This window comes from Pelobates fuscus, chromosome 10 (genome assembly GCF_036172605.1).
Source record: "Pelobates fuscus isolate aPelFus1 chromosome 10, aPelFus1.pri, whole genome shotgun sequence".
Lineage (NCBI taxonomy): Eukaryota > Metazoa > Chordata > Amphibia > Anura > Pelobatidae > Pelobates > Pelobates fuscus.
In genome coordinates, this window is record NC_086326.1 from 56,247,766 (window position 1) to 56,271,402 (window position 23,637).

Below are 23,637 nucleotides of genomic sequence, written 5' to 3' on the forward strand. Positions count from 1 at the left end.
AATTGCACTTCCTTGATATCTTTATTTTCTGTAATTGGATTTTGCCCTGCTTTGAGTAACAGGGTGCACAGTTAGCAGCAGAGGGCTATTAAGTAATTTTTGGGTACTGCAGTAACCCCTCCTCTCTCTCTATGTGGTCAATTTGGGAGAACAAGCTAAAAAATGTTTTGTTGTACATAAGTCAACAAGAGGCAAATTTAACATATTGGGTGTAAACGTGATGGTTTATTTAAGTCCATCTCTCAAGCCTCTCCCATGTCCAATGAAAAGTACCAGGACGGAATATCCCTAGACTTGGTATTCTTTAGCACAGACAAGTGAAAAGGAAATTGTTATATTTAGGTAATCAATGTTATTTAAGATTGTATTATTTATTTTTTTCTTTTTGGGGGTGAGGGCTGAGGTCTTGCTTTTCCGGCGGTTGGCATGGCTGCGAGCAGTAGACAGCTCTGAGCATGCCGTGGCTTGCAAGCTGCGGTGTTCGGAGGTTGCTGGTGCTGCTGAGTGGTAAGTGGGTCGGGTTTGCCTGGCGGTTTCGCTCAGTTGTGTGCGAGGGTGAGTGATGGTGCTTGAGGAGTTTGCCTTCGCTTCCCGCCATCCGGCTCTCCGGCACTTTCTCCGTCTGGAGGCTGCTCTAGGGGAGCGGTGTGAGTGTCTACACAGGCGGCGCCGGGTGGCAGGATGGATCCATGCCGCCATCTCCTTCACCACTAGTTGGAATGACCGACCCCTGATGTGATATTGTGTCCATAGGTTGGTGCAGAGCCGATGGAAAAAATTCCTGGACATGTTTAGGTGGCTTTGTAAGGGTGTTTTGTGTCGCGGGTCTCGTTCGGGCCGCCATCTTGCTTGGGCCCTGACAGGCTTGGTTGACCGCTGGTTTTGGCGGGGCCGGGGTAATCGTCCCCAGCGAGGACCGGGATATCCCCCGCCGGTCCAGGGGGAGGGGGGTAGCGGGGCAGTGTCCGCTTCTTGTTTACAAGCAGGACCCGTGCCGGGAAATCGGCCGCCTCCCCCATGCTTCTCGGACGCTTGCATTGTTTGTCGGTGCTTGACCGGCATTAATCCGTTCTTTGTGTTGTTCTGCCTCGTTCTCTGGGCTCCGTGTACTGCTGGCTGTATGTGATTGAACAAAATCATTGTTTCTGTGCCCGCTGGTGTAGGAGCTCTCAGAGAGCACGTCCGGCCATCTTGGCTGTCAGGTCCCGCCCCAAGATTGTATTATTTTATGCAGATACCACGCCAAATAATTGGGCATCTTCAAGACCCATGTAAAAATGCAATAGGACCAATACTGATGTTCACTATTAGATCATGTTGTCCAATACAGATTGAATCTTGCCAATTATTTTCAAACTTAACCAAACCAGTAAGTTGCACGTGTCCCATTTTCACAAGCAGTTGTTGTTTGAATGGTATGGCACAGATTTACACCGGTATAACAAGTTCATTTCAAACAGCCCTGTCATTGTTTTAATATCCTTATTTTTTTACAAATTGCTCAAATTCTTCTGATCTCCCTACAAAGCCTCTAGATAAATATCTATAAGTCATGCCCTGTTTTACTCTGCTCTTGCTAAGACTAATCTATCATCACGTTACACACATAAGTGACTTGGTTCTCATATAACCTGTTCTCGTAAAATAAAGTTAGAAAAAAAATATGAAAATTCACGCAAATAATTTTATCAGCAAATAAAATAGAACCGGACAATAAATCAAGCCGTTTTTCTATCTAAAAGCAATAATCTCCTTTTTCTGCTCAAGAGTAGATTCTACTATGTCTGTTGGAAGCCAATTACATAAATCTACAACTCTTTTTTTTATGAGGAAACAAAATACAAAATATTAATGTATCTAATTTTATATACATTAAATTACCTACTAAACTAAAATGTCAACAAAAGAAACTGTGTCAAAACACACATCGGATTCCAACATCAGGAGGTGTGAATTTGGAACAAGTGGGCCTGGCTAAGACGGAGTGTTGCAATAAAATATGAATGTGTGTCAGGCTAGTGTACCTATCCTCTTGGGCAACCCAATCATGGAAGCCTATGTGGACACCATGGTGAACACACAAGTGGACACCATGGAGCAAACTTGAGTTAGTGGAACAGAAAACTGAAATCAGGGCTATCCTGCGTAACCTGGCATGACTTTTTATTTTTCTTATTATTATTATTATTTAACTTGTGGATGGTGTCTGCCTCATTTATTCATATTATTCTATAAATTGAGAGAAAAACTAGTTTTCCTTTGCTTGCAATGTCTCAAACTGTAATAAAAAAAATTATAAAAATAAAGTTATACACACACACACTTTATATGTTCTACATTTATATCAAACAAATGCACATATATCCGTGCATAAGACATTCATAAAGTGTTGTGGGTGTTGAGAAACAAATGATGTGGGTTTTTAAACAGTCATCTTATGAAAGGAATTATTCGTGCCTAAAGTATGCGAAATCAGTAACTCATGTACCAGTAAACACATACAAAAAAATTATTCCTTTGTATTTGCATCTAAAAGCTTCAGACAGGAATTGCACAGTTGCACAATGCTGTAAAATATTTCCTGTGAAATTCAATATCATTGTCCGGTCAATGGAATAGGATTTTCACAAGCTATGCTACTGGTTCAAAACATCCTCAGGTTGTACAACTTAGCGCTGTACTTTTGAGGGGTGATGTACCGTATATACTCGAGTATAAGCCGACCCGAATATAAGCCGAGGCCCCTAATTTTACCCAAAAAAACGGGGAAAACTTATTGACTCGAGTATAAGACTAGGGTGAGAAATGCAGCAGCTACTGGTAAATTTCTAAATAAAATTAGATCCTAAAAGAAATATATTAATTGAATATTTATTTACAGTGTGTGTATAATGAATGCAGTGTGAGTGTATGAGTGCAGCGTGTGTGTATGAGTGCAGCGTGTGTATGAGTGCAGCGTGTGTGTATGAGTGCAGCGTGTGTGTGTATGAATGCAGTGTGTGTGTGTGTGTGTGTGTGTGTGTGTGTGTGTGTGTGTTGCAGAGCCTTGGTGGGGGATGGGCAATTTTTTTTTTATTATTATTTTAATTTTTTTTAATTATTATTTATTATTTTTATTTATTTAATTAAATTTTTTATTATTTTTGTATTATTATTTAATTTTTCTTTTTTTTATTATTACTCATTATTTTTTTTTCATCCCCCCTCCCTGCTTGATACATGGCAGGGAGGGGGGCTCTCCTTCCCTGGTGGTCCAGCATTGGCAGTTCAGTGGGGGGCTGTGGGGGCTGTAAGAGAGTTTACTTACCTCTCCTGCAGCTCCTGTCAGCTCTCTCCTCCTCCGCGCCGTCCGTGCAGCTCCCTCTGTCAGCTCCCAGTGTAAGTCTCGCGAGAGCCGCGGCTCTCGCGAGACTTACACTGGGAGCTGACCGAGGTGCTGAACGGACGGCGCGGAGGAGGAGAAAGCTGACAGGAGCTGCAGGAGAGGTAAGTAAACTCTCTTACAGCCCCCACAGCCCCGGTCTGTATTATGGCAATGCAAATTGCCATAATACAGACTATTGACTCGAGTATAAGCCGAGTTGGGGTTTTTTAGCACAAAAAATGTGCTAAAAAACTCGGCTTATACTCGAGTATATACGGTACTACATTTTTGAACCATATAAACTAATTATGAAACCAACAAATCGTGTAAGTTTGTCTTAATCCATGGATTTTGAAAAAAAAAATAAAAGTCACATACTGATTTTATTCAAGGATCAAGTGAGAACTTAACAGAGAGGAAAAAAAAATGAGGAACAGAAACAAAAACGAAATGGTTTTTATAAGTTTAATAATGTAGATATATAAATATAGATTGTATTTTTACTGTTCCTGCTCTTATTCTGTTTGTTGGCTACTTTTTCTAACTTGATCTGTGAACCAAATGGCAGGAAAAAAAAAACTATGTACATATTTTGCAGTACACCGATTGGCCCAGTTTCACACCATGTTGGCATCTGATTATTTTTCTGGAATCTTTTTGTTGTTTATGACATTCGGATGAGCTGAACCGCAATATGGCTGAAACTCGCTCATCGCAATTTTTTATTCATTTTATTTTTGGATGAAGTGTTTTGGACGAAATTTTTTTCTTTTTTTTGCCTTGGACATGTGTAATAATCAGTAATTATTGTACAGGACATATATGTGAATATAATCCAATATAATATTGCACATAACCGATGCAATCATCAGTAGTAAATGTATACGTTCGTGTAAGGCACACCCCTGACCTCTTGCTAATAAGGTGCACGGAACTTTTAAATTGACAGAGGGTAGACTTATACTCTCTTATATTTTTGTATATACTACTAGATACTAATAGATGGCTTAAAAAAAATCCCTTCATATTCTTCTATCTGGATTCATAAATAAAGGTTTCTCTTTTCAAAAGCGGATAGACCAACAGGTACCAGATCTACCACAAATTATTATAAGTGACGCCTGATTTTTCCTGTAATGAGAACTAGGAAAAGTGTATCAAGGGTACGTGAATAAACATGGTTTCCCTACGGTTTGATTAGTTTCAGTGTATTTAATCTTGTGTGCGAGTGCTTTAGCAGAATAAAACATTCCACATGCTTGATCCAAGGAGACACCTGACTGCTATTTTGGGGTCAAGAAGGATTTTTTTCCTAGTTTGTTGCAAAATTGGAAGCTCTTCAGACTGGGTTTTTTGCCTTCTTTTGGATCAACAGCAAAAGCATATGTGAGGAAGGCTGAACTTGATGGACGCAAGTCTCTTTTCAGCTATGTAACTATGTAACTATGTAACATTGCCCATTTATTGTTATTGTTTATATAGCACCAGTATATTCCGTAGTGCTTCACAATCATAAAACAGGAATATTTAACAAGTATTTTACCTACGGAATATATAACAGAGACAAGAGGTGAAGAAGGCCCTGCTCAAGGGAGCTTACAATCCGTTAGGAAGGCATAAATACACAAAAGAGAAATAACAGCATGTCAGAGGGCGGGTAGGCATTGATGGATAGAATGCATGTGTCGAAATAAGCCAATCAAAGGGGTGTGTGGAAGAACCGAAGAGTAGCAGGAGAGTGAGCGAGCTGGGCTATGGAGGCAAGGGAACTAATATGGGCAGTGAACTGTAAAATTTGTATAATGATATATTGGGTTATTTAAAAAAAAAAAAAAAGTTTTTTTATAGAGTATTTTTTTATAATATATAATAACATTATTTTTTTTCTACATTTTCTCTATTTTTATCATATTAAAAGATAAGTATGATACATATTAAACAGGCAAAATATTTTTGGTGAACGTTAGTGAGAATTCAATTAAAAATATTACATTTTAATTCTATCCCTAAATTTTTTTTTCCTTATTGAAATATATAATGACAATGTACGAAATTAAAAAAGCAACCTGTATTGAATATACAGGGTTTTTTTCATGAATCAACTGTCAGAACACTGAATATAATTGAACCTTGTTGCAGGAATCATGTGCAGGAATTCAGTGCTACATCCAATTAGAGCGCTTTTAACACTCTTTAGAATGTATGATAATATGATCTAACTATAATATATGAAAATTGTTCCAACATCACAAACATTTTCATAGCTTAAATATAAAAAAACACAGATTACACATTCTTCGAAATCATGCCTGCTATTGAGTCAGACCTTTTTTTTTTTTTTTTACATAATATATCAGCTGCATTAACTTACCAAATTCATCGCATATGCTTTCATTTTCAATAAGAGTTGGGTGGTCAAAGGTATCCCGACAATAAAGGATTTTTGTGTTTCTGTTGATGATTGCAATACCTCCCAGGGCCTGAACAAATTGGTCTGCCAACACGGACGAAGGTTTGGCCTGAATGCGTTTTAAAATCGATCGATATCGGCAATATTGTGGATAACTCAGGACCATCACATTTTTGTCTTCTTCGTCTTCACCTGTAATAAGATCAATAAATATTATTGCACACTCTAAAACAACACTTGCTGCAGTATAATTGGGTCTATATTTTGAGGGAGTTAAAAAAAAAAAATCGATTTGATTCAGTACAGATATACCATTGCATAAATATTTATATATACAGTCCACATTGGCTATATGTCACAATATTTTTTTTTTGATATGCATATACAGTGAGCATGCACATGACAATATCAGCACACACAAACTGATGCCTCATAATGGATGGTCAGATATGCACAAATAATATTCAACTGCTGGCTATTTTCCATCTGTAATACAAATGCACATTGATATTATGCATGAAATATAATAAATATATCATCCAACCGCAGTTATATTTAATACCGTACACTGAAAATTGTGCATTAAATGAATTAGGTGTTAGAAAGGAATGGATTATAAAACTGTCATGCTAGACCAATCAGATTGTAAGTTCCGGATTGCTTTTAATATCAAATGTAGTACAAAATGAAAGAATAAACCCAGCAAACAAAAAATTAAAACATTGTTTATGTTCACTTGGGGCCAAACTTGGAAGCGAATTAAAAATAAATTAAATTGTGCTAAATATTTTTTTTTGTTTTTACTTAAATTATACATTTCAAAGTTACTAAACTCTATAATAAAATAAAATAATTAGTGATAATTTTATAAAAAATAAAATTAAAATAAAAAAGACTGAAATACCCAAATATATATTGTCAAATATAATAGAGTTTCTGGTTAGAACAACGGGAGTCCTCTTATTGTTGTTGATAGCACGCACGGAGTCACAGTACATCTCTAGATGTGCCAGACATTCTCCGTGATCAAGGATCATATATTCAGTAAAATGAGAGACCACGTGCTCCTCACTGCTAGAAGAGAGGGCTTTGCTTACTTATTTCAAATATTCATCCTACATCTCTGAGCTGGACAACATTGAATTTCTGGGTAAACATATAGTGACTATGTAGCTGATGGTATATCAAATGTTACGGAGTACACTCCTTCAAGTCAACTATTCGATGAAGGTAGGAATGTAATAAAATGACCATAGAAAGTTTGATGTATTTAGGTGCCTATGGAAAATTCTAAGATATATATATATATCTCAACACACATATCACATATATACACATGTCCTTAGGCCCTGCACTTGATGCTTAAATAATTATTCAGTTGCTGTGCTTTTTTCCAGCCCATAGCATACATGAAGGAGGGCATCCATTAGAACTTCTCCAAATAAATAAATGTATTAATCAAAAAGATCAACATTTCAGTCCAACATTCAGACTTTTATCAACTGACTGCTCTTCATCACATAATCTGTATATGATAATCCTATCGAGATATTATATATATATATATATATATACACACACACACACACACCCCCATAAAAAAACATATATTATACAAACATACATAGACACCATTGCATTTAAAATACACAAAGAGCATTGTCATTGTGAAAAGGTACAATATTATACACAGGATGAATTTCACTAAACAGACACATTTTTTTTTTTATGACCATTTTTTTTCAATATAGATCTGCACTGTGTGCTATAATCTGCTTTAACCAGTTAGCCTGCTGCCATGTTACAAACCACACTGTGAGAACACAGGCTAAATTGACTTCTATTTACTGCCAGAGAACAGTATGCCAAGGATACAAAACACACACAATAGTACATTTAAGGCGATTCTACAATATAAAGCAGATTTGTTTTCTTTCTTTTTTATATTGTTATGAGAGCAATTAGGTATTATATAACAGTCATGGAATTTGGATAATACACTTAAATCCGCATGGAGAGAATAAAAAAAAAGGAGATGCTAAACTATATATCTTATTTAATAATGTCTAAACTATAATTGATTTTAATCCTTGGATTTTATTTTTTTTTAATTGCAGATATGAGCTGATAACCAACTCTGCTTACATGAAATGCATCAGGGATTTACATCCACACAGCGTCTTTATTCCTAAATCTTTAAAATTGCATGATAATCACTCAGTATTCATCAGTAATAATGGATCAAAATGCCAATTGTGCTGTAAGTCCATGGCGCAGTGACATAGTCTAGTCCATCTCTCCAGCCCATTCTTGTGTGTCAGTATTCTAAGTTCTCAAAGAGGCTTCGAGGCCAGGAATAGGCAACCTTGGTCACTCCAGATGTTGTAAACTACATCTCCCCTGATGCGTTGACAGCGTTATGCTTGCAAGAGCATTATGGGAGATGTGGTCTAAAACATCTGGAGTGCCAAAGGCTGCCTACCTTTGTTCTAGGCTGCTCTAGGTGGGAGAAAACAAGAATGGTGGTAGCATGTTCACACACAATGCATGTAAACTCTTGAGCATTTACGTATATATGCATACTCTGGCCTGATTTTCTTAATCTCTTTTTCATTTATTTTTCTAGTAAAGCCAGCAGGACTGGCGAGCAAAGGGAACTCAGCGGGGGAGATTTATCAAGGTGTTCTATTCTAAAAAGTAGTGTAAAGATGGAAAATGAAGAGTTACCCATGGAATATCCCTGCTGTTCCTATTGATTTCCATGGCGATTAACCCATTTTTACTACTTTAGATTACTTTTTAGAACAGGAAACAAATAAATCTCCCCTATTATCACTGGGTAGAGGAGCAAATCATAATTTGTTTCACAGATTTTAATCATAAGATTTTTTTGTTGGCTTTATTGTCCCTTTAACGTCACAGCCAGATAATTTATCTTTGCTCTTGTAGATAGTTACACACCCCATGTCTTATTAGTCAACATTCTTTTTAGCTCTGCCTGCAGGCATTATATTGTGACATATTCTGAATTAAGCCTTTCTTTCACAACCATTCCATTAAGAATGAAAATGAAAGGTAAAAATAAAAAAGTATCCTGAAGTTCAAAGTCTACACAGCATTGCCGTTCTCGAAGTGGTTTACAAAGAGAAGGTATTAATAACAGTGTAGCTTACAGAGAAGAAGAAAAAAATGAACAATTTTTCCCCCCTTTTGCATCTTGGCAGTGGAGTTTAATGTTTGTAGAGGTTGCAAAACATAGCTCTCGTTCTTCAAAACAGAATGTTCTCTTTTCCAGATTTTTTTCATAACAATCCAAAAAAGAAAATGATGAAATAAAACATATATGACTTTCTATATCCATATTAAATTATTAAACTACAGACCAGTGATGTTTAACCTTGGCACTGCAAGTGTTTTCCAAACTGCATTATTCATGAGACATCGGTTGTGCTGTTGCTCAGAGAGTAGTCATTAAAGGGACACTGTAGGCAATGTATCTGCTTCATCTCATTAAACAGGTTATACTATCTGTAATCCCCTGGTTCCATAATTTCATCCAGCATTAAACTGTTTTTAAATGTTTAACGTTTTGGGTTTTAATGCCAAGTGTGAGCTCCCAGCAGCCCTTTGTGCTGCTTTGGCTAATGAAGAAGTATTAAACTTAGCAGCAATGGGCAGCTGTGATTGGTCCACAGTGTCAGCTGACTGCTTGTAGCCTATCAGAGCTCCACCTGGTGGTAATAAGGGTAATGTCTACAAGGAAGTGTGTAGCCCAACGGTTCCCAAACTGTGTGACTTGCACACAGGGGAGCAGCAAAATATTTTCCCGGTGCTATGATCATAGCACCCGAAACTGTGCCTCTCTCTCCCTTGCCGGCTCTGCAGGACGTGAGGGGAGATCAGAGATCTCTCTCTCTGGCCCGCTAGCAGTGTAATGCTGGCAGCTGGCAGGGGAGGGAGAGAGCACCCAGGGGATCTCTAACTTGCAGCTCCACTAGGTTCTCCTCTCACAAGCTCGGAGCGTTGCCACAGTTACCATGGCAATGCTCCGAATCTTGCGAGAGCGAACTCTAGCAGCTCCTGAGGCTGCTAGAGTTCACTCTCACCACTGGGACCACCAGGGCTTCTCCACTGGACCGCCAGAGTTTGTGTCCCCTCCCAGGCAAAGGTAAGCAGGTAGGGGGGGATATGAAAATTACACACACACACTGCACCCCCGCCACACCCACATTACCCCCATACACACACAATTACCCCCTATACACACAATTACCCCCATACACACAATTACCCCCATACACACACACTACTGTCCCTATCTCCTGTTCCTAAACAGTTTGACTACTTACTCTGGAAAGACACTACGCACTACTGGCACCATAACCACTACAAAGTGCTGTAGTGATTATTGTGCCGGGATTGTTTCTTTAAATAATCTACCAGTGCCCCTCCCAAGATTAGGTTCTGGATCTACGGTTGAACGGCAAGAATTTCTGCCGAACAGGGGCCCAGTATATGCCGCAGCGCTGTACATATATACAACCTAAAAAAAATTTGACTTTTGGCGCCTTGGAAAAATATTAAAATATTAAGGGCGCCTTGAACTTAAAAGGTTTCGGAACCACTGGTGTAGCCTCTGATTTAGCCACACCTCCAGACAGGGCCAGATCGTGTGTGGCCAGGGACACTTATTTAGTGTTAAACTGCTTGAAGGTGGTTTATCACTGAATGGAGGGACAGTGCCTGGAGACTCCAGGCACTATAACCAATTCAAAGAGATGAATAGGTTATAGCGACTACACTGTCCCTTTAAATATAGTATGTCTCCAAAATGTGACTTTAAGACATTCCTTATATGCATTACAGAGTGGAAATGGAGCTCTGTTATGCTTAGGGAATGCAGGTCTTTAGGGGCTGAAGCTCCAGATATAGACCTATTTTGTCTCAGAACACTTTCATTAAAAAAACAAATCTATGCACACAAAATTAGATTTTTTAAATTTATGCAAATGTCATATTGCATTGCTGTTATCTACGCTAGTTGTGCCCAAACGATTTCTGATGACCGAGCCATTTTAATAATAACAATTTCAATTAGTAATATAAGCCCATTCCAATCAGCCTGTGTGGTCTCTGGTGTAGTAGGGGTTAGAACACAAGGGACCTTAAAGGAACACTATAGTCACCTAAATTACTTTAGCTAAATAAAGCAGTTTTAGTGTATAGATCATTCCCCTGCAATTTCACTGCTCAATTCACGGTCATTTAGGAGTTAAATCACTTTATTTCGGTTTATGCAGCCTTAGCCACACCTGCCCTGGCTATGATTGACAGAGCCTGCATGAAAAAATAAACTGGTTTCACTTTCAAACAGATGTAATTTACCTTAAATAATTGTATCTCAATCTCTAAATTGAACTTTAATCACATACAGGAGGCTCTTGCAGGGTCTAGCAAGCTATTAACATAGCAGGGGATAAGAAAATCTTAATTAAACAGAACTTGTAATAAAGAAAGCCTAAATAGGGCTCTCTTTACAGGAAGTGTTTATGGAAGGCTGTGCAAGTCACATGCAGGGAGGTGTGACTAGGGTTCATAAACAAAGGGATTTAACTCCTAAATGGCAGATGATTGAACAGTGAGGCTGCAGGGGCATGTTCTATACACCAAAACTGCTTCATTAAGCTAAAGTTGTTTAGGTGACTATAGTGTCCCTTTAAGATACTATGCTTACTATTTTACAAGTAATGTTACAGCCATGAAAACGTGGTTGTACAGATACCATACTACAATCAACAAAACAAACTGCATACCTAGCAGTGCACCCAGAATATTGAGAATTACACATGGGAATTCCATGGAATTAGCATAAAGAATTAAAATGAGCTATAACTCTTGTTATGTCTTTTTTATGTGATGCTCCATTTTCCTTTAAATGTATATATAAGATTTAGTAAAATGCATCATAATCCAGTTGCATGGCATAGCCAGGGCAAACAATGCAAATGAGGAGAAATTGAAATGTTGTTGTTTCCCCCCCACCCCCTCTTCTCTGTATGCTTTCTATATGTTGACAGCCAGGTGAAAAGGAGAAGGTTAGTGGTATTGATTGACAGAGAGCCAAAATAGATGCTCCCAGATGTAGCATACAGAAATGAGGATTTCAACATTTCAATTTATTTTTCATACCTTACAAATACATGCTTTTTTATTTTATTTTTTATTAAACATAAGGATAAGTGAATATAGTATTAAACATCCAGGCAAGTCACAGTTAACCTTTAGTAAATTTTCCATGTTTTACTTCACTTGACTGTTCTGGCTTAGACAAGTGAAAAAAACATGGAAAATCTATTAGTCATATAATAATTATGTAGGTTTAAAAAAAATCAAATAAAAAAAAATAAAGGCATATTTAGTAGTTATCCAAAGTAACTTACTGAAAGGTGATATATCTGCTTTAAAAAGGAATTGTATGGATGGAAATGAAAATTATATCAATCAAACTGATTAGTGCTCTGTTTAAACTGGGTACTATTCTATGTTCTACTTAGTTGGTCTTGGTGTCTCCCCTATATTTACGTCGTAAATAACAAGGTCAGCATCATAATGTTAATATACTATAACATAAAAAAATAACATGATTATTTCACTCGGTCTTCCTTGACTGATTCTTCTATACTGCTAGGTCTAAGCCAGTAGCCATTCTAAATACGCTCACCTAATAATATCTTGTCTACACAGTATTAATATCAAACACCATCGGACTAAAGAAAAAACACAACTCCCAGAATGTAAATATTGGGACTTGTAAATATTGAATAGTAAAAAAAAAAAATTCTCTCCTAACCAGTTTGTCTTGCTTTAAAATTTAAGGGATGAATAGTAAAATAACGATCTAATCATATTAGCGTTAACACATCTTGCAGTGTTAAATCCAGCTTCATGTCTGATGATTTACATAAAATTCTAGGTTTTATTGAGAATGTGATTAAACTCCCTATATGATTGAATTTACAGCTGTCCTCATTGTTGATTTCGGTTTTATTTTACATTGAAATGGAAAATATTAGACTGATAATTCAAGGCCAGTTAAATATCTTAATTAACTTATTTTAAAGAAGACATGATATAATGTAAGTAACCCATTTGAGTCATCAAGAATTGCTTAAAATGTATTGGAATTCTTAAAAACATTTTTTTTTTTTTTTTTAATTCTGGCTATACATTTTTTTCTCTAATCGTATGCTATTCTACAATTGTGTAAATAAGGCAAGTTGGGCTTAGTTACCACAATTTCTAAAGATTAAATCTAATACATTTTAGATTGCTGAACTTCTTTAGGGGTTAACAAAAGACCCTATAGGTCTTATTTCTAAATGCAGATTTAAAAAAAGAAATCTTTACTTTGATAAAGGTCCGTAATTGCTTAGCGATTGACTTGTGCCGTAGCTTCTCTATACTCATTCACTAAGAAAATGTTATGATATATTAAATTACTATCCAAAGTCCTTACAAGGATATGTAACAAAGTTAACAAACTTCATTTCTCAGAATTCATATCACATTGCAGTTGTGATTGGAGAAAATGCTATGTACTTTTAGTTTAGATCAATGACATTTTATCTCTTCCAGATACTGGTATGCTTCAATCTGAGGCATTCAGCTGGATCTTGTCACTGATCACCTTACTGCTCACATAGATAACACTTTTGAGTTAAAAGTTGTATCTAATATTAGATCATTTTGTGTATGCACTTTTTATTCATAGGACATATTATTTTTACTGCTATTTATTCATAGATACTGCTTTGGATAAATTTACCTTGCAGAATATCGAAAGGTGGACAAAGTATTCTTTATTTTGTAGCTCTGATTCGGTTTAGTTAGTTTATGTAGATGTTGGTACTTTTTACTTTGTGTTGCTTTTGAAGGTTGAAATGTATGTGTATGTTTATATCAAAAAGAACAGTCCATTTGTGAAGATCTGCAAGAGAGAGTTGGAGCTATGGACACGATCTAGTGAAACAGCTGTTTAGAACAAAGTAGATCTACTTTGGACATAGTGGGGGAGATTTATTGAAATCTCCCAAAAACTGGGTGATTCCAAAAAGTGTTTAATTTCATTACAGTGTTCACATAATAATAATAAAGTATTTAACCAGGAAAGGCACATTCAGATTACTCTGGTTTTCAAGTAGCAAACAAAATATACACAAGGTGTATAGTTGTGTAGGCGCTTCCAACTTAAAATAGACAATAAAAGTAAGTGTGACAGAAAGGTGTAATCCCTTAACACCTAAAGGTAAAGTGAAACAATTAAAATAATTCACACACACTTAGGAAAATATACAGAGTAAAAAGGATATACCACCTATTGCAGATATAGACATGGTGGTTACATCTGTAAAACAAATGAGACATACATAGTGTTTTCCATATAGGTAAAAACAAACAATTGTATCATATGAGGATTGAACTCACAAGGATGGAGCCTCTTAGGCTCTATGTACTTCGCTCTCGGGTGCCTATTCAGGCTTTCGATAATTTTCAGTTGAAGACCCAGACTCCACAAATTCAAGAGTAAATAAGGGTTTATTAATTGATGAAATATTATATAAAATATATTAATAATATAGGACAAAAATAGGCAGATATATGTATAAAATACAGCGTGGTATGGTACTGCAATAATTGCCAAAATTAAAAGCAGCAAAGCACCACAGCATATACACAAAGTAACAATACCGCCAAATGAAAGTCCCAGTAAAAAGTCCAGTAAAGTGCACTTTGGTGTGATAAATGATGGCAATTCTTAGAGGAGTGGGTTTAAATAGATGGACAGTGTAAACTTCAGAGGAAGTAAAGGTTAGGACAGGGGCATGGGGGGATAGGTTAAAGTGGCCAAAGGCTTTTGAGACTTACACCTCAGTGTCTTTAGTGCTCCATGGTTTATGAAACCGCATGTGTTGCATATACCCAATTACAAGTGAGGTAATAGTTACCATTTTTGTAAGGGATGCTGTGTGTCTTTGAGCCCAGGTTGCATCAGACATCAAATAATTTACATGGAATGGTCATTAAGTTATAAACAAAATTCCAAGAATAATTCTGCCCTCGGCTACACCTACAGGCACACTAATGCCTGCAGATAATTTTTATTTTTTTTACTTTTAAAATGCATGATGTCTCAGGAGTGAAAGCTAATGTATAGTATCCAGAACAAATAGTTTGCATTTCTCTTATTATAGCTCCCTTTTTCCTACATTGCCCCAGAATTTAAATACTTAACTGGAGAGGAGAATGGAAGTTGTGTGTGTAAATATAATAAAGGTAATGGATACCATGAAATCTTAAACATTTAATTAAAAACAATACCATTCTTTGTAATGTTCAAGATAGGTTTTATGTAAAGGTCATTCAATGGATTGCAATCTAAAATCCAACCCTCCCATTTCTCAAAATAGCTTTATATGTTCACACGAGCATATATTAAACAAACAAAAAAAAAGCTATAGCAAAAAGAAGAACAAATTTTTTATATGCCCTATAATCACAAATGTTCCTGGAGCTACATCTGCATAAAAATAGGTGTCTAGATGATTAATTTTAGAATGAAAAATAAAAGTAATGTCATTTCACAACTTTTTTTTTTCACTGTTTGTGAAATTATTATTATCTGGTTTAAGAAAATAATTAGACAAATAATATTTCTGCCAGGTAGAATTAAGACCAAATCACTACTATTAGAGAAATGCTCTTTTTCTACATTTATATATATTCATACACACAAACATATTTTAGTAAATATAGCACAAATGCAATTTTATGATGTTTAAGTAGGACAACGTGTCAGGAAAATAAATTGGTCAAGAAAGAAATGTGTATAGCAACACAGTTCCTATAATTATAGTTGTGAACATGAAATTACTTTGAGTTCTTATGACCTTGCAATATATGTCAATAGTAAACAAAAATCCAAAATGAAATGGGAGTTGAGATTTATGTTCCAAAAGACAGCTTTACACAATACGATTATGTGTTTTATTTACTTTTTTAATGTAATAACTTTCGTCTGCAAATTCTGGTATGTTATCAACAAAGAGACAGCCAAGATTATCTTATGAATATTCTCAGATGTGGGTGTCAACATAAAAACAAAATTAAGCCAATGCTCTTCAACACTTTTTTCAATGTATACCCCCCATTAGTAAAGGTAGTTTTAAAATGTCCTCTTTAAGGCCTGAAAACTGTATTCATATTACAGATACAGACATATTGAACTATATCAATAGAAAAGATGGAAGGTAAAGGTGGAAATGGAGACAGACCGACAGATAGACAGATAGATAGATAGATAGATAGATAGGGGAAATGATAGACAGATATAATACACACACAGGTAAATAAATATATGTCCACATTTAGTTGGACTTACACAACCTCCAGCAGCTGCCACCATTTGAATTCAGTACTCTCTCGATAAAGGTAACGTAGGCAGCTGAAGTAAAAAATATGGAAAGAGATAGAAACTGTCTCTCCCAACTCTGATTAAATGTTCTCTAGCTCTAACCCCAGCCTTACACATACACTAAGACATATACAAATACAGACACACACAGACACAAACGCAGATAAACAGACACACACTAATACACATACAGATACACAGACACACATGCAGCTATACGGACACATGAATACACACAATGACCCTTATACAAATACTGACACATACAGACAAAGAAACACACAGATACACAGGGGCACACATTGACACACAGACAAACAGATATATGCACAAATGCACAGATACACAGACACATACACAGACACATACAAACTCATAGATAGATACACAGACACACATACAGAAATGCACACATTTTAATCCACCCTCCTGTTTCCTATCTTTTTGGTGCAGTAGGGTGGTTTCCCTGGGTTCCAGTTGGCTGGCTGCAACTCTGCCCACCTGCTCTCTGCCATCTCAGCTCTGTGTTCTCTGTCAGGAAGTGACCAGCTGTCACTTCCTCCCAGCGCTGCTGCTATCACAAGGGCCTGGTCACACTGTTAAAGGGCCACAGCACTAATCAGGTACCTGAAAGCACTTTTGCCATTGGGTGGCCCTAAGTGCATGGTTTACCTGATGAACCCCTTGAGCATGTGGGCCCCGGTGCAGCTGCACTGGCAGCAGTTACAACGCTGGTTCTAGAGATATTTGGTTCTAGTAATAATTGGTTTCTAATAATGTCTTCAAAACCCATCCATGGCATGATATTCTATTTTTATAGGAGTGTGTATCTATCTATCTATTTTTACACATATATAGATAGATAGATTAGCTAGATAGATACACACTCCCATAAAAAATAGAAGTGAATATATATCGATATATATACACACAAACACACCGCTATTGCACACATATTAAATGGATACATCTGCAACGCTGTTTTGGAATAATTATATAATTTTAAATCTTTCAATAGCACAATGTACTATTTGCGCAATTCATTTCAACACAACACAAGGTTTTTATGAAGCTAAATGGAAAAATTATACATGTTCCTTCCTGTACCTAATTACCTCAACAGCAAATTCTGCCAAATATTTTCCCCTTTCGTTCCCTTAATCGTATTAGTGTGAATGCATTTTAATGCCAATAGAAACAAACATTTGATGATTTCACCACAAACGGTCCTTGAGATGTATTAAAACCCTGTTTGAAACAATATGTCTTCATTCTTTAGAAAAGAAATATCCAGGTATTTGTAAGAACAAGAATGAATTTGCTTCAATTAGGAATCTAAACTCTTCGTACAAACTAAATTTAAGCAATATTGTGTCAATATGAAGCTCTTTTGAAATGATTTAGGTTACCTTGAGTTGGTTTATTGCATTAGACATTCCATTCTCTAAGCTTTCTGCTTTCCCAGTGCGCTTAGCAACCAAGAAAAAAAAATACACACACACACACACACACAATATATATATTTACATACATTATATATACACACACACACACAGAGAAAGAGAGACACACACAAACAATAAAAAAAATGTAAATATATCTATACAGACATTATATAAATTAAAATGTCTGTAACCAGATGGATTACAGTATACTTCTAACGTTTATTAAAAAAAAATATAATTTAAATGTATTAAATGTGTTTGGGTTCATTGACATCTCTAGCTGTATTTTTGTAAACCAATAATCACAATGTAGCTTAGAAAATAAAATTGGATTTCATTAGAATGAGAATGTCACGAACGAATAAGATTTACACAATCACATCTGTTAATGCTATGAATGATAAGATATATACGATCACATCTGTTCTAATCATTTCCAGCATGTATTGATAAAAGGGTAGGAATTTAAATATGATTATAATTTCTGGGAATATAATTTTCTCTTTCTGTTTTCGAGTGCCTTACTCATCTTGCAGTTACTCAACAATTTCCTGTTCCAATTATGAGATTGTGCAGATCATGACTGCACTGTGGTTGGACTGGAAGGTGCAATTCATTCAGTTGCAACAGCTAAACATTCTTACCCTGTTTATCAACATAATAGCTTCTGGCCTTTTGCATTGAGTAATATTCTCAAAGGTACATATAATTGTTGATTTACAAAGATTCTTATTTCCAAAAAATTAAAGATGAGTGAGTCAAAGCACTCCTAATAAAGATATAACTATGCAAAACCACTCACTGGACTAATTCGAGTAAACAACCAAATTAAAACAGCATTCTTAATACATTGGCTTATACAGATTTAACTATTAAAGTGCCATGGGTGTCAGCAAAATAGGTCTGTGAATATCACGTCTGACTGACAGTCAGGCTGTTCAAAAAGGTTAATTTATAAAAGTGCCGATTTCTATTGAAATCTATACTTTTTGTAAAATGAAAAAATAAAATAACACACTGTTCACACATAGAGCACTATAGCAAGCTGCCTCGCAAAAAATGTCTTGAGCAGCATTAGGAAGCTTATAATTAGACAGCCACAGGAAGACTGGGTAGGGTAAAAAGGGGAGGGTTTGCAATTGCTGCAGACAAGAGAATTGCCACATTTGCAAGTTGCTTTCAAATATACCCACAATAAAAATAATGCATAATTAAAAACATGCATGTTTTAATTGGGAGTACATCCATTAAATAGCTATTTAATTATTTTTTTTGGCGGGGGGCGGCAGTGGATGGTTCCTTAAAAGGCATCCTACTAGCAGTTCAGTTTTAAAGTGTAAAAAAAAAACGAAAACATTAAAATGCAAGGGTTTTGTTTTTTTTACCCAGATACCCTAAACCGCAAGCCTATTCGTAGATTTTTGTTGTGCAGTTCTCAATGTGCAAAAAGCTGCAGTCAAAACGGGCAGCGTTTTTAATATGAAGTTATTAAGTGACATGCATCTTAATATGCCCACTTAAAACATAAAAATGAAATGAAAAAAAAAAAAAAAAACATTAGAAAACATGGGTATCGCTAGATAGCTCAGCATGTGGTGTATGAGTTTCCATTTTTCAGGTTGGACATAAATTTTAGGCAGGCCCTACCCTTGGTGTTTCAAAATAATTGTGAATAAATAAAAAAATTAAAAAAAACGTGCAAAAGTGCATAGTTGTACAGGAGGTATAGAGTTGCATATTAGTGTTAAAATGTAGAGCGATGTGGAGGCCATCTTGGACAAATGCCAGTTATCAGAATCACTAATGACATGTGACAGCAAGCACACTAAAACAAAATTGTCGATGCACACGCATCTTTGATTGACAGGCACCCTAGCCAGCCAACTAACATGTAGATGGACTCTTTCGTCAGCAGAAATGTTCAGGGTGTGTATTATTAACCCCTCCTTTCTCAATAAAGTGCTTACAGGATGGAATATACATGTATAAGTTTTAAAAAATACTGTTGTATGGTGGACTTTAACCTCCACATTCTGTAACTCAGTTGGATAAATTTCGTTTGCATTAAATAATGTGATATTTATATAGACATAAAAAAAATATATATATTTTCACATTGTGAAAACACTAAACCTCAAATTATTGTGGTTATTTTTTATAAACAACTTGGTAGACTTGAGTAAAAATGTGTTTTACCCTCAAATTAATCTTTTTATCAGAATCAAAATCCTTATAGTCGATACCCAAACAAGCAGATTCATTCAGAAAATAGTTTATTTCCTTGACAAATTTTCTTCAATGTGGATTAAAAGAGTTTTGCTTCAGGTGAATCGATTTGAATATGGCCGACATTCTTTTTTACACAAGTCTACAGTAGTGAGGGAGTTCATATTTTGCTTGTACAGCACTTTTTTCAGGTGTGCCAATTAGTGGGATGTCCTAGCAGATCAGGGAGGTAAGGTATCATGCCGATGCAATAAATGCATCAGGAATCTTTAAGAAGATGACGGAAAAAAGAAAAAAACAAAAACAACCCAATTATTGGACAGGATGCTTTTTTGCAGTCTTGTTCTTTGTGTGCCTGAAGTGTTCCTTCAACAATTGAAACACTGAGCTTATACGACTTATACGACACACATCAAAATAGAAACTATGAGTAATGCAGGTACAAAGTTTAGATCAATCGCATTTACTCAGTAAGTTTACAGGAGGTGAGCCAAGATATGGTTTGCGAGCCACAGTTCTAAAAATGAAAAAGCCAATGAAAAATATTCTAACAAGAATCATAACTGAACATGCCACAAACCATCAAATGAAAACATGCAGTGACGTAAATTACACAACAGTATTGTACTGCTGTGGTTATTTTGAGAAATGGTTTGTACTGTAAATCAGCTGGTACAGACTGCTTTCCCCTGATTCTACACACCCCCCCCCCCCCCCCACCTCATCTCCATTTATAAAGAATGTAGAAATTCACCGTGAAATCAACTTAACGGAGGAAAAAACAAATAAATCTAAATGTCAAAGTGTGCAATAAAGCTATATTTTCCTGGTCATAAGCCAATACTCTAAGAAGCCAGATGAATTTGGTACAACAATCAACATTTTACATTATATTAAATAATCCCTACAGAGCTCTAAAAAAAATATACTAGTCGTATTGGAGAAAAAGATATGTTTATTTTGCAGACTTTCCTGTTGAACATTACCATACTAAAGCACAAATTAACAGAAGTATTTTTAGATTTTGTTACTGTTTTTAAGCATTAGTAAAGCCATACTAAATCTGCATTTATAAATTGTAAGTTACATATCCAGTGCTTAATATTTAAATTATTTGTTTTTATTATTATTTTATTTTAATTATTTCATGTATTTTAGCATTTCCCTCTTTATTTTTTTAAAATTATAAAATAATTTAAAGATTTAAAGATTTGAACGGCTGCTACAGTTGGTGTACTAACTATCTGAGGCATTTTACTAACTATAGAATTTTTGGTTGTTTCCGCAACAGGTTACTGGGTTGAAAACCTGAATTAAGGTTATTTTAAAATAATGTCACGTAAATGTCAGCAGAAGGCAAAATATGAAAATTAATTTGTTAAGATGGTGGATAATTGACATATCACCTAACATTTAAAAAGGACAAAGAGGGACACATTAAATTTTAGGGGTGTTCATGGGGGTGTGGCCAGGTGCGGTGCTGTTCTGAGTAATTTTAGGTGACTTACTAATAACAGTTTATTCAAACATAATGTAATTTAGAACAAGAACAATGTCCTACTATCCTACACAGACTGGTTTCTAAACACATTTAGTGACACATTACTGGGAGTATTATTGCTGTGGAGCTCTGTTATACACTCAAATGCAAACAAAATTGAACTCCTAGAAAAAAAAGGACAGAAGGATTTGGGCTGAAACTAGGGACTGTCTCACCTTAATAGTGACACTTGGGAGGTTTGATGTTGCGCTCACTCTGCTGAATCATACTTTAGCGATATAAGAGAAACTACTCCTTACTATTAAAGGGACACTATAGTCACCTGAACAACTTCAGCTTAATGAGGTTGTTCAGGTGAGAACTATAGCTCCCTGCAGCCTTTCTCATTTTAAACACTGTATTTTCTGAGAAAATACAGTGTTTACATTGAAAGCTAGGAACACCTCCAGTTGCAGTCACTCAGAGTGAACCAGAGGGACTTCTGAGTTGATGGAGGCATAATATGCCTCCATCCACTCAGATCTGCTGTGCACGAGCAGCCGGTGATTCAGTATCTCCTCCCACTGCATGCAGACACTGAACTTTCCTCATAGAGATTCACTGATTCAAATCATCTCTATGAGGAGATGCTGATTGGCCAGGGCTGTGTTTGAATCATGCTGGCTCTGTCCCTGATCTGCCTCTTTGTCAGTCTCAGCCAATCCTATGGGGAAGCACTGTGATTGGATCAGGCTATCACATGTCAGCAAACTGCTTGTTTTTCCTAAGTCTAACAGCATGCAGATTTACAGCTTCAGGCTTGAATACAGTAAGATTTTGACTATATTTATGGTGGCATGAGGGGCCCAGGGGGGCTAGATGGTTGTGTTAACACTATAGGGTCAGGAATACATGTAGTTGCACTGGTGACTATAGTGTCCCTTTAAGAAATTACCTAGATTCAAGAAAAAATAAATTCTTGTGGGGAGGGGGATGGGAGTGGGTCGGCAGAGTGCCTCAAATACAGCAAAGTCTGGCCTGCTCACATTCAAGATTTGGGGGTAACATTCATATCTGTATATGAGAAGGAACTGGGTTAACCTTTCATAGAAGTCACCAGATGCACACGTGTTTCCTACAGTGAAGTATGATATTTTGGTTAGACAGTGGAGTATAAAAAATATCAAACTTTCTTTCCAACTTCGGTAAGGTGATAACACTTTCAATGTACCGTATATACTCGAGTATAAGACGAGTTTTTCAGCACATTTTTTGTGCTGAAAAAAACTCACTCGTCTTATACTCGAGTGAGTGTCTGTATTATGGCAATTTTCATTGCCATAATACAGACAAGGACCGGGGGCTGTCAGGAAGCTGTAACTTACCTTCACCGCAGCTCCTGTCAGCTCCCTTCTCTCTTCTCCGGTGCGTGCAGCTCCCAGGTCAGCTCCCTCTGCAAATCTCGCGAGAGCCGCGGGGTCAGAGCGTTGCCACGGGTTACCGTGGCAACGCTCCGCGCGGCCGCGAGAGTTGCAGAGGAAGCTGACCTGGGAGCTGTACGGACGGAGGAGAGAGAAGGGAGCTGACAGGAGCTGCGGTGAAGGTAAGTTACAGCTTCCTGACAGCCCCCCTCCTACAGCCCATCCACTGGACCACCAGGGAGTGAGAGCCCCCCTCCCTGGCCAGCTAACAAGCAGGGAGGGGGGACGAAAAAAAAAATAATAATAAAAAAAAAAAAAAAAAATAATAACATTAAAAAAAATATATATATTACAATAATAATTAATAAAATGCCCACCCCCACCAATGCTCTGCACTCACACACACACACACACACACACACTGCACTCACACACACTGCACTGCATTCATACACACTGCATACATACACACATACACACACTGCATTCACACTGCACTCATACACACACTGCACTCAATTCATTATATACACACTGCACTCACACACTGCACTCATATACACACACTGCATTCATACACACACTGCATACACACTGCACTCATACACACACTGCACTGCATTCATTATATACACACTGCACTCATATACACACACTGCACTCATTATATACACACTGCATACACACTGCACTCATACACACACACTGCACTCATACACACACACTGCACTCATATACACACACTGCACTGCATTCATACATACACACTGCATTCATTATATACACACTGCACTCACACACTGCACTCATACACACTGCA

The 23,637-nt window shown here is 36.5% G+C and overlaps 1 protein-coding gene across 1 annotated transcript in view; it reads right to left on the minus strand.

Annotated features, from left to right (window-relative positions):
* ARID5B (AT-rich interaction domain 5B) overlaps positions 1–23,637 on the minus strand; it is a 227,130-nt gene that overhangs the window by 123,510 nt on the left and 79,983 nt on the right. The window contains exon 4 of the mRNA XM_063433600.1: positions 5,736–5,966. Coding sequence (XP_063289670.1) covers positions 5,736–5,966 — 231 coding nt within the window. The remainder of the gene's footprint in view (positions 1–5,735; positions 5,967–23,637) is intronic.